At 46.9% G+C, this 12,626-nt stretch overlaps 1 protein-coding gene across 6 annotated transcripts in view; it reads left to right on the top strand.

Annotated features, from left to right (window-relative positions):
* The window catches only part of ETS1 (ETS proto-oncogene 1, transcription factor), a 123,872-nt gene that overhangs the window by 94,430 nt on the left and 16,816 nt on the right, over positions 1–12,626 (top strand). For 5 of the 6 annotated variants that reach the window (XM_032868898.1, XM_032868900.1, XM_032868902.1 and 2 more), the window contains 5 exons: positions 445–564; positions 2,100–2,300; positions 5,104–5,181; positions 6,141–6,389; positions 10,671–10,931. In XM_032868898.1, the coding sequence (XP_032724789.1) occupies positions 445–564; positions 2,100–2,300; positions 5,104–5,181; positions 6,141–6,389; positions 10,671–10,931 (909 nt within the window). The remainder of the gene's footprint in view (positions 1–444; positions 565–2,099; positions 2,301–5,103; positions 5,182–6,140; positions 6,390–10,670; positions 10,932–12,626) is intronic. The other variant, XM_032868904.1, reaches the window with a different exon arrangement.

The following is a 12,626-nucleotide window of genomic DNA, read 5'->3' as shown; positions in this document are numbered from 1 at the left end:
ATGTGAAGGTTGAGCAGGGGCTATGACTGAATTAGTAAAGCTCTGCAGAAAAAGTAAGCATTTTTTAATTTTTTTTTTTTTGTGTGTCAAGGATGTAGAACATTCTAGTCAAATGTCAGGTTTGGTTTTTTTTGGTCTTTTTTTTTTTTTTTTTTTAGGGACCTAGCACACGGTGGAAAGCCCCCCAAATTTTACCTGCCCTGGTGAGGACATTAGTACAGTTATTTCTCAGATTGCCTTCTTCAAGCCATTCATGCCCTGTTATCTTTTATGGGTGGTTAACTACCTAGTAGTTTTTTTAAAACTGAGGTACAATTAGCTTATATTAGTTTGAGGTATACGACATAATGATTTGATATTTGTATCTGTTGCTTAATGATGACGACAGTGTCTAGTCTTTATCACCTGTGTTGTTTTATTATTCATCTATTTTTTTCTTTACAGATATGGAATGTGCTGATGTCCCACTCTTGACTCCAAGCAGCAAAGAAATGATGTCTCAAGCATTGAAAGCTACTTTCAGTGGTTTCTCTAAAGAACAGCAACGCCTGGGAATTCCCAAAGGTGTGTTTTGTTGTTGGGAGAAGAGAGGGATGGGATCAGACTCTTGGGTGAGGTTCGTTATCTCAGCTGTAGTGTGAGATAGACATTATGACTAACCACTTCCGTCAGGCCCTGGAAATGGCGGCACATGTCTCCTAGAACAATCGTAGGCCCATGCCAGTGCTTCCCCATCTCCCAGGTTTTGACACTGCCATCTTGGTCTTGGACAGTGGTTCCCAAAGTTGTTTGCACACGAGATTCAGGACTTCAAGAAATCCCACAGCTCAGGTCGTGTCCCAGGCCCGTGAAGTTGAAATTCCTGGTAATTCCAGAGCACAGTTGAGCTTGGAAAACAGTCTTAGAGTCATTCTGGGCCATCACTGGATGAATTTAGTGAGATACATTCCTTGGAATTTAACTGATTGCTCTTCTCTTTTCCATGTGCTTTGGTGAAATGTGTTTATGCATGGGTGTTCTCCTCTGAAAGGGTTTGTTCAGGGATGTAAGGGGACTGGAGTGGTCAGAAAGGACAAATGACTGGGGAACACTTAAGCCTCCAGCAGGCAACATTTCCTGAGCAACTGAGAGCAGAGAGAACACTTTTTTCTCGAGTAAGAGCGATGCGTCTGCTGCCTCCAGTCCAGTCACACCCACATCTTAGACAGAGTCTGTGAATGTACCTCCAAACCTTTCCTCATGTATATACTGCTTCATCACAAACCTCGGCTGACAGCAATGCCCAACATCCTATTAGCATCACAAAGCAGAATCAAGTGAATATTGAGCTTGGGTTTTCTAGCATCTCATAAAGTCATCTGCTGGATTGAAGGGGGTGGGGTGTGGCTGGGCAGCAGGTGCACTGTGAGCCCCGCAGCCGGCCTTCCTGCCATCCTCGGAGCTCTGAGAGCGCCACGCTGGTTCAGTCGTGCTCAACCCCAGCCACGCGGGAAGAGCACGTCTTGTCTCTTCTCTGATGCTGCTCCACACTTGCGGGGTGTCTGGTATGATGAAATCAGGTGCCTGATAATGCTGTTATGACTAAGGACCATTTGAATGGCTTACTATTACTAGTTGCTATGATTATGACTAGCCATCATTAGCGAGGATAAAAATGATTAATTCTAACATCTCAGGTCAATCATGACAGCGAAGAGCAGGGATAGGAGGGAGCAGTCTCCAGAACGCACTTGACTTTGTTCTTATTGCTATGGAAGACATCATTCTGTTCCTCGGTCCTGGGCTTTAAAAAAAAAAAAAAAAGCCTCATGAAAGTAAGGTTGTGAGAGAGGAGGTTCATCAGTCTCTGTCTGAATAGAGGTGTGGGGGTCTACTTCTATCTTACTTTTTGGCTAATCGGCGTGATCTCTGAGCTTGCAGGCTAGGGATGTTGAGTGTGGGGCAGGGAGAAGGTTACGGAGAGTGCCCCATTACATGCCTTTATAGGCTGGTGCTTCCTAAACCTGTGAATCAGAGAACAGATCCTCAGTGTCCTCCCTAAGGCCTGGGCACAAGGGAAAGCCTGACCTGCTGGGTCTTCATTTGATCTCTTTCCTCAGACCCCCGGCAGTGGACAGAAACCCATGTTCGGGACTGGGTGATGTGGGCCGTGAATGAGTTCAGCCTGAAAGGTGTGGACTTCCAGAAGTTCTGTATGAATGGAGCAGCCCTCTGTGCACTCGGGAAGGACTGCTTTCTCGAGCTGGCCCCGGACTTCGTTGGGGACATCTTGTGGGAACATCTCGAGATCCTGCAGAAAGGTAAAGGTGTGGGGAGGGAGTGAGGAGGAAGCCGTGTGGGGTTGCTGCTGCGGTGGGTGGGGGAGGATACCTGAGGGTGGGACATCCATGCCAGTACCTGTGGGTGTCCCATGATGGTGTATACTGTCTCTGGAGACATGCCTGGCTGGCATGCAGCAGGTGCTCAATAAATGCAGCAGGTGCTCAATAAATGTCAGTTTTTTTCTTTTATGTATCGGAGGTTCAGATTTTAATGTTTTGCAAGATGGCACTCCCGAGGCATTTGGCTAGCTGGAATTCTGATCCCAGTCCTTACCTTGGACTCATGGGCTATTCGAACAAGGTCAGCAGCCAGCTCCCAAGACAGATCGTTGGTTGTATTTTTTTCCTGGCCCCTTAATACACAGTCCCTTGATCCATGGCAGTGTGATACCTGTCCACCTCCACTAGAGAGCTTCGCTTCTCAGAGCTACTTACTAAGACTGGCTTCTTGGCCCCCTGCCTGGGAGGGTGGGAAGGGATTGGCGCGCTGTGGGCTACCTTTTTCATCAGGAGCACAAATGGGGGGTTAGGTCGGGACACCGTGTTGCAACCTTGTAATGACATGGCCTCCCCTACCAGCCTCTTCCAACCTTTTTGGACCAAGTGACTCATGTACCACAGTCCTGGCCGAGTATAGAAACAGCAGCAGGCTGCAAACTTGGGTGTTTTTGCACTTATTTTTCTGAATTTCTTCTTAAAATAAATTGCAGTTACCAGCAGTCAGTGGTGCCCTCCAGCTGACTGTAAGCCTAGAAGCCCGTTGCCCTCTCTGACCCAGGCCCACCCTTTCCCTGTGGTCACCAGCTCCAACCCTTGGCGCAGATGCCACGGTGGGGGTGGGGGGGCCAGGGAGCAAAGCTCTGGATTAGCACTTTTCTTCCATATAATACCTTCCTTTGTGTAAGGATATTTTCCACTCCGTAATGCTCAGGAGAGCCCCAAATTAGATTCCTCTGGGCCCAGAAGTGTTATCTTTCTTCCTTCTCTTCAGCGTCTGCGCTGGAAAATAAATAAATAAACACAGTCCAGAACTAGGTGAATCTTGCTGCGGCTGCCTCCGCTGGGGACGGCGGGGCCCAGGCTTCCCGAAGGCCCGAGGCCGTGTCCGTGTTAACTGCTCCAACACCCACTCCTACGTGTTGACACGAGTGACCTGTTTATAGAGGGAAAAGACAGGGCAGGCTCCTAACAGAGCTGATGTAATCGTTGGTGTATAAACACAATGGTGGATTCTACCCGACCGTGTAACCCAAATATATCCCAGTAATACGCACTTTCCCTGTATTTGTCCCCGTGGAGCGACCAGGTGTGCCAGAGTACCTGTGATCACAGTCATGACTAATAACTGTAGCACAGCTCCTGTTTCCCGAGTGCTTTCCGATCCATTTTCTCACTGGATTCTCAAAACAGCCCCATGAAATAAGAGGGCTGTGTGCTGTTGGTGTCCTCATCTGTAAAATGAGGGCAGATTAGGTGGTTTCCTCAAGATCGCTCATTTCCTTAAACTTGGTCTTTTTGATTTAATTTCCTGCCCTGCATTCTTTGTATAATAATATGGACTCGCAGGGCTGTGTCTGGGCTGCCAAGATGGGTGTGACCTACCTTCCTGCGAAGGACCAGTTTCAGATCAGGAGTGTAGGCTGATCAGGAAGTCATTGAGAATATTGGAGGACAAAACGTCCTATCATCCCACCCATTTGCTACTGGGAAAGGTGGTAGGAACCATTTCTCCTTAGACTCTTGAAGAGCCCAGCTCTAGGTGTGTGTGGAGGCTACAGCTTTTGTTCTGTAATTAAACCAGAACAACACAGCCCCAGAACATAGCTGTTTGGGGTGGGGTGGAAGGCCAAAGGGACAGGGATGTTTCAATCTGATAAGGGGCTAAAGCAGAGTTTAATCATTTTATCTCCACTGGGAACTGTTTTCTCTGTACAGGCATAAACTTGTTTTCCTAGCAGCCTCTGCTCCCAACAAGCTATCAGATATCGGAGGAAAAACCCAAGCCAACACTCCTTCTATGTGTCTGAGTCTTGCAGGGAAATAGAATCAGAGCATTCCATGCAATGTCTGGGGTCACACCACTGGATTCCAGGGTAACGAGAGGATCCCCCAGCTCACCTCAGCTCACCTACATTCCGTTCTCATGCCAAGGGGAGCTGGCACCTGGTTGCCAACAGCAGTTGGTGATAACGGTTCTCTGTCTTCACGCGAGCCCCACCGTATCCATCCACCCAATGGTCACCTCACCAGTATCCCGTTCTTCTCTGAGCCTGGGGGTGATGGGAAAAAAAAAAAAAAACCAACAGCACAACACAAAAACCAGACATCTGTTAGAAGTGGAGGCCCTGAAGTATAACCACCTGAAGATGATAATATATTTCCAAAAAAAGTTTTGGAACCGATTGGTTCGAGCATTCGGGACCGATTCGGGTAAATTCCCAAGACATCTTGAAGCCTCTCATGGTAACGTGGAGCAACCATGCATCAGAATGAGGGTGGGATGCCTTCCCAAGCCTTAGGGATTACTCACTGGTGCTGCTTCCAAGATATTAAATCCCATTTTGCTGCTACTGAAATAATCGACTTAGCCATACTTTTGTGATCTCATCTCTAGACAAGGCCCCAGTCAGGGTAGACTCAGACACCAGCTCAGTTAATGAACATGCCGATTTCTTGGAGGAGGGACTGAGATCATTGTAGTCCTTGCGTCCAAGGTCCTTTTAGGCCAAACGTTACTTGTCGGTTGACCTCTCTGTTTGGTTCCCCACCCTGTCTGTTACAGAGGATGTGAAACCATATCAAGTGAATGGAGTCAACCCTACCTATCCAGAATCCCGCTATACCTCGGATTACTTCATTAGTAAGTTTGTCTCCCGCTCTTCTCTCATTTTGCTTGCTGTAGTGGGAACCTAGGAAAGGATTCCCGTCCCACATGACCTCAGGCTCCTTCATGGTAATTCTGTGGAAAATAACATTTTCTTCAATGTGGCCTCTCTGTTATTTATTTTGCTGTTCCCCCGAGGCACGAGGCTTCAACCTCTTTACATGTTGGTATTTTTATTAACCTGCCAACTCCTCTACACACCAGGATCTCTCCCAATACCTTCAGCATGGAAGTCATGTAGAGGGACTGCAACTTGGCCCCTGAACTTTGATCTTCCTTGATCCTGCGTACCATGGTGGCCATCAGATGTTGGGGTTAGGGATTTGGTTGTGGCCCTTGTTCTTTCCCCTTTTACTAGTAGATACGACAGCATTTCCTCTGATCCTTCCTCAAGAGTGTGCCGTGTGGCTTTAGATTCTGTTAGAGAAGGTAAAGCCTTTTTCCCTTGTGGTAAACGATACCTGACCCTACGGGAGAGGGGGCCAGAAGAAGCGGATTAGGGTAGGGCTGTTCTTATCTGATGACCTTGCTTTTGAGCGGAGTCTTGAGCAGGTTTGTTTTCCTTTTACCTTTTTATTTTATTTTGATTTTTATTCTAATAGCAGCAATGATATTAAGTATTGAGATGGCGAGAGCAAGAAGGGTTGGCCGGCGTTTTACACACGTAGTCTTTGCTTTTCTTCACAGCGCTCTGAGGGGGATTGCAATCATCCCTATTTTAGAGATGTGTAAATTAAGCCAGAAAAGGGAAGTCTCTTGTTAACTAGTTGAGCAAGCTGAAGCACCCAGACCCTTCCGACCTAACATATGCTCCTTTCCTTCTCTAAGGTAGTCAGCTTGTTTTCGTCTTGTGGGGCTGCTGCGAATGGCGAAGAGCTGCCTGTTGTAGGTCCAAATTGGCCCTCTCTCCAACGGCACATGTTCTCTGTTTCCAGGTTATGGTATCGAGCATGCTCAGTGTGTTCCTCCCTCAGAGTTCTCAGAGCCTAGCTTCATCACAGAGTCCTACCAGACACTCCATCCCATCAGCTCGGAGGAGCTCCTCTCCCTCAAGTATGAGAACGACTACCCCTCGGTCATTCTCCGAGACCCTCTGCAGACAGACACCTTGCAGACTGACTACTTTGCCATCAAGCAAGAAGTCGTAACCCCGGACAACATGTGCATGGGGAGGACCAGTCGTGGTGGGTCAGATTTCTTCTCTAGAAGCTCTTGGGTTTTCAGATGTAACTGACTTTGTGAGTTTTTCAGGTCCCGTTATTTTTTTCTTTGTTATTGGCCCTGTATATTCCTGAGTTTCAGCCTTTCCGTTAGGATGTCTAGATATTAAGAGCTTTCCAACATGAAAGTGTGGCCCAGTCCGCCATGATGACAAAGACCGTGTGTCCATGGTGGAATTGGCGTGATGACCAATCCCATTTCTCATTTGGGTAAAATATTTCATTAAGTGATAACTCTAGTGGAAGGTGGTTGTTTTTTAAGGTGTGATTTATCTTCTTTGAGAGCATTTTGCTTGGGGAAGACATAATCCAATAAGAATGGTTCAGGTGACCCTCCTGGAAAGCCCTTAGCTTCCCATGTAGCCTAGCAATCCTCTTAGAGTCGTCTTGTGTCAGACTGCCTACCCGGGCATGTTATCTGAATGACCTCTGCATCTCAGCCTGGGCTCTCCAGCCTCCTGTGACTTCTCTGGTTTGGGAAGATATAAGATGGTTAACCAACGGTTTATTTGGAACCAGTCATCAGCAGTGTGGTGAAACTGTGTATTTAGCTAAAGGACCAGGGAAAGAGGTGGCCAGAGGCTTCCAAAAGAAGGTACTCCTGTTGACATGACCATTATGATAATGATAAAATATTCACCGACAGTGAAGTAAATGTTTCAAAATAGAGCTGACTGACTTTGTTAAAAAAAAAAAAAAGAAAGAAAGAAAGAAAAGAAAAGAAAAGGAAAGAAAACGGTTAAGTACACCTGAATTTAAGATCAGGACACTAATGCTCAGAGGTGCAGCCTGATTCCTCAGGTGCCTGGATAGCTTTGTGTCTGAGGGAGGTTCAGTCCCCTGTACGGAGGGATTTGTTCATCGAGGAAGAACTAGCTAATTTCTAGAGAGTTGAAAAAAAAAAGACTTTTCGAGTGGATAAAGGTGAAAACACTACAGACAGGGAGAGAACAGGAGCTCATCCAAGTGGTGATCTGAGGCTTTTAGTCACGGGAGTCAGGCCTCATAGGGATTTCTGCTCAGGGTTGACCCTGCTCTCCTCCTCTGAGTCTCTCAGAGTGGAGCCCAAAAACATCTTTACTTTGAAGAATCACCCAGCAGCCACCAGGGGCCATAAACGTCGTTGTCGTCTTCTTCGACCGTCAGTCTCATGCTTCCTCCCAGCAGGCCCTAGGAAAAGTGGCAGGCCCTGCAGAGGGAAAGTCCCTAGCAAAATCTGAACCTGCAGTCTTCCTTCTTAGGGCCCTAGGGTGTTTGTGTCTCAGACTGAAGGGGATGGGTGGAACCAGTTTTGCCTTCCCCTTTCTGACTCTTTTTTCTTATTTTTGGATGCATGTCTATTTAAATACACACACACATGTGTGTGTATCTTTTTTTTTTTTTTTTCCTCAGGCAGGTCAAAGCAACAAAACCACTTTCTTTCTCCCGGGGCTTTCTGTGCATGTATGTGATGAGGCCAGGGCTGAGGGTTGGTCCTAGCCATGGAGTCACTCGGGGAGCTCTGCCGTCACCTTGTTTCTAAATTGTGCCTGGCCTTGCTTTTCTATGATCGTCCCTTCTCTCTCTCCTTCTCTCAGTCCTGGGTTTGGGGCTCCACCATCCTTCCAACCCCATGTCAGTTTCTGGGGACCAGATAGCGACCTGTACAAAGAGGCAGGAGTTGTTTCTCTCTGACCCCATTCCCCCTCCCTCACAGCAAACCGACCATGGCGTTGGCCCTGGAGAGGAAGCCCTTGTTGTTCACGGCTGCTGTTTGCATGTTAGAGGTCCTGCAGACCTGCCCTCGGACGCGTGGTGATTGGTTAGACAGAAAGCATGACTGTTGGCTGGTGATTAGTAGTAATGATCACAGTATCTGTGGACCGCATTATAGGATACAAAGCGCTTCTGTGTCCCCCTTCTTCGGACTCTAAGTACTGTCTTTGTGTCAGTCTGTCCAGAGTATGGCTGGGGAGGGTCCCCCTCTGCTGCGTAGCGTGCTCTGAGGTCTGTCTGGTGGAGTCAGATGGCTTTGGAAGGCCTTGCTCTGAGACAGTTCACAGAGAAGGTAGCCAGTGGGCGTCTTAGAGGACACAGGCTTCCCTGCCTGAGCACAGTAGCATAACTGAGTGCCTCATCCAGTTGGAGCCAACCCATTTTTGGAGAAAATACCCGTAAACGAAGGTTCCCAGCTCCAGGATTGTGAAATAGAGCTAAAATGAAAGCAGCCTACTGCTCTAAACCACAACTCTCAACAGAGTTACATTTGGCTCATGTTTGAGAAGCTGCCAGAGGGTGGTTATGGCCTAGTTTCGTGCCCTTGCTTCTTGGGGCTCCTTGGAAACTCAGCTCGCCTGCTTTGGAAAGTTCAGTCTACGTGCCCTTCAAATGGAAAAGTGACAGTTTCAGAGAGATTGAGGTAGAAATACTGCCTAAGTATCAGTCACTTGCTGGGTGTTCGAAGAGATGAGTTGTCTTTCTTAAGCTGTTGGTGTGTTTGCCTTGTGGAGAACCTGAATGACCATTAAGATGGGTGTCTGGTCTCAGCAAACACCTCTTGAAGAGATGCCGCCAATTTTCCTTGTTCTGTTAAAAAGAGGCTATTGGATTCCGGTTGTAGGCTGTTTTCTTGAGTCTTTTCCTGTGAATTTCTGGAAGAGATGATTCTTTCATTTGTTAGGATAATAAAAAACTTACAGATATGCCAGTGGGTGGGGTAGGCAGTGCCAGGAACTCATGGAGATCTCCTAGTTTGCCTTCTGGAGATTACTCTTCTTCGGACGACTCGAGGAAGGAATGAGATTAAGTGGATATACCTACCATTCTGTTTGCAGCAACACTGGAGGGGATAAGAGGTTTGGGAAATCTTCTTACAACAGTGGCTTTGCAAAAAGTATATATTAAACTGAATACCTTTTATTGTGGATTTTTTTGGTTGCGTGTTTAAATTTTATGAGCAACATATCTTCCCTCCCAATTACTATACATCTAATTTTGGTTTGGACACCATAATTAAGTATTTGAATTCCATTCTTTTAACCAATCCTCACTATTATGAAGGGGAGAATATGCCAGAAACCCACCAGTATTAGCTTGTATCGGCCAGCCGCATTCTGGGATTTGAACTTTATAGCAGACCTGCCGCCCCTAAACAATGGAGGATTGACCTGTTATTTCTACACACACGTCTGTCACGTCCGTTTGCCTCTTGGCTTGTGCTGACCTGAGACGGTCATGGAGTCTCCCGTAATTTAATTTAGGTTGCCTGAAAAGTCTCTGAAAGGGGAACACAGAAAATATTCCTGTGAGCTTTTCAGCTTTTAGATACATTTATTTTCCTCCAAATTATTTATTTTCTTTGGTTTGTCTCCCTTTTCATGGCATTTTTGCCAATGGAAATTTCTCTAGGAGCTATTACGCAATCATAGCAGCTGTTTATAACCTGGTTTGGGAAATTAATGAACTTGCATGATCTTGTGGTCAGTTAAGAATGCCTTAAGCAACTCATGGAGTAAAGGATTTCTGACATAGCTATGGACCTTAACCCTTCAATCAACTCTTTTATGTTTTATTGCCCCCACTCCCCCACTGAAGTATAAATTTCAAACACAAAATTGTACTTGGAGAAGATGAAGACCATGGATTTCTATTTAGAAGAGCGATAGTGGTTCTTTTTTTTTAACCTCCTGGAAAAAGCATCTCATAACTTCTTTCTCTATTTGAGAAGGCATGGAGGCAGGGCGTAGATTTCATTTTAAAATAGTATTTGGAAAAAAATGCTAAAAAATAACACTTAAGTTCCAAGGTCAGGGAAGGTCAATCCACTCTTAGTCTAATGGAATATTTTTTCTTATGACCAAAATATTTTGCCAAATTGGGCCTTTTGAAATCAGCTCATTGGCCTGAGTGGGAATAGGGAGTTGAGCCTGACTGCTGCAATTTCTTCATCTCTTCGTTGAGTCGAATACGTCAGCCGGAAATTCCGTAAGATCCAGTGTGATTCTCCACTTTTGGATTTCCGGCCCCAGGAATCTTGAGGCCCCACAGACTGCCGTCTCTCTCTGACAGACAAGAGCAGCATGATTTCAGCCCCGTGGGGCGCCCTTCCCCAGCGTAAACCCCTGAGCTTCCGTTTCCACTGGCCTCTCCCTTCTTCCATCCCTCCTGCAGGTCTGATTAGCAATCCGTCCTCACTAAGAGGGTTTTTACAGTTGTCTCTTCCCAATTCCTCCTCCCCTGCCCTCTTCCCACCTCCTTTACCTCCAGGTAAGCTCGGGGGCCAGGACTCTTTTGAGAGCGTGGAGAGCTACGATAGCTGTGACCGCCTCACCCAGTCCTGGAGCAGCCAGTCATCCTTCAACAGCCTGCAGCGCGTCCCCTCCTATGACAGCTTCGACTCAGAGGACTATCCAGCCGCCCTGCCCAACCACAAGCCCAAGGGCACCTTCAAGGACTATGTGCGTGACCGTGCTGACCTCAACAAGGACAAGCCTGTCATTCCTGCTGCTGCCCTGGCTGGCTACACAGGTAGGCGTCCTGCCCCTACCTCAGCAGCCTCTGTGGGCTTGTTGCCATGGGTGGGCTCGGTGCTGGAAGGCATCATGCACAGATCCCTAGAGACTCTCTTTTTTGGCTGAGTGGGGAGAAGAAGACAGTAGGAGGTCTGGTCAGTCTCTCACACCACTCTGTTTGTGAATGGCCATCGATTTTTGGAAGTAAACAGTATCGTTCTATCCCAGGGGATCATTTCCAAGAGTGGTAGGAAGAACTTCTCTCTCAAGGGCATCATTGAATGGCCACACTCTAGATTCTTCCGTAGTAGCATTCTCATTAGGCTAGCTGTTCAAATAGGAAGAGAAGCCTTAGTCACCCTATGCTCTGTCCAGATCTTGGCCTCTGTAGGAAACCCTTTTTTTGTTTGTTTTTTTCTCATTTAGCTTTATTACTGACTTTCCTCTAGGAGTGAAAGTTCTAGCAGTGGTGAATGAAGAAAGAACATAGGGAAAGGAAGATGGATGTTGAGAGCTTAGGCTTTGATTGAGAAGCTGCTGATAAAATAGTTCATTGTCTGAGTGAGTTGTTAGCACGGGTGCTGCCTAACCTTGGAGATATGTGATGAGTGTATCTGAGAAATATCCAAGGAGCATTCACGGGTTAACTTAGATCCTTTCTGTAGGAATGTAGTATTTTCTAAGAATTAGGAATTGTGTTGTGAGTGGAGCTTACTTTAAGCTTTGATCACTCAGCTGTGGTGTAGGCCACTCTTCTCTTCAGCTCCACGCTGGACAGGTTGACACGTGGGGACCCTTTCTGTGGATGGAGGCAAACTGTCCTACCTGCGTTTCCAGGGATGTACCGGTCTGATCTTAGGAGCGTGCTTGATCCTTATTCTTGTGTCAGGGAGGTCTCGAGATTTTACTAGGAAAGCCAGCTGAGCTTTGAACAACTCAGAAGCTTGGAGAAATGACTCCTTCAGAGATCAGAAGTACGCCTTTTATGCCACATCCCACACAGCTCCTCGGGCTGTGCGTTGCACAAATTGGTGCTCAGGACTTATGTCTGTGTTTTGGGGAAGTGACAAGGTCTCTATAGAGAGTCAGGACCTGGAAAGACGTAAACGCCCCCTACCCTGTTCTTCCTACTGGAACCTCCCATAGTCTTTGCTTGGACATCACTAGTGTGTCACTAGTGGGAACATACTGCCTTTCAAGTGAATCCTCTTCCATCTCTGGACCGCAGACTGTTAGAGAGGAGGCCCCTTTCCATTAAGGACGCCTGGAATGAGGAGAAGCACATTCAGTGTCTTTCAAGATGTGTGAGACTGCTGGCTCCTGTAGCTTTAGCTCCTAGGTATTTTAAGCCCTGTACTCCGGTTGGATACTGATGAAGGAGGGAGAAGTGCAGCTTAATCAAGGGGAGAAAGGAAGGGCCAGGGAGCCTCCAGCATGATCCCGAGGACTTTGCAGGTGGCGGGGTCTCTAACTGGTGGTGCTTGCTTCCTTTCCCCTGGGCTCTGCCATTTGCCAAGGGTAAAGTCCAGCTCGTCTGCAGCTTCCAGCAAGCCCTTACATTGCTTTGTCCTTATTGGAAGTATTTCTGTATTCTTTCTGGCATCATCTCCCTTATAACCACCAGCATTGACGATCACCGTTCTTCTCCCATGGCATTATTCTCTCTTAGCTAGGTACGTCATAATGAAAAGTTTGCTACTTAGGGTGGTTT

This window comes from Lontra canadensis, unplaced genomic scaffold (genome assembly GCF_010015895.1).
Source record: "Lontra canadensis isolate GAN:19392208 unplaced genomic scaffold, GSC_riverotter_1.0 scaffold36, whole genome shotgun sequence".
NCBI classification, from domain to species: Eukaryota; Metazoa; Chordata; class Mammalia; order Carnivora; family Mustelidae; genus Lontra; species Lontra canadensis.
This window is presented reverse-complemented; position numbering and strand designations above follow the sequence as displayed.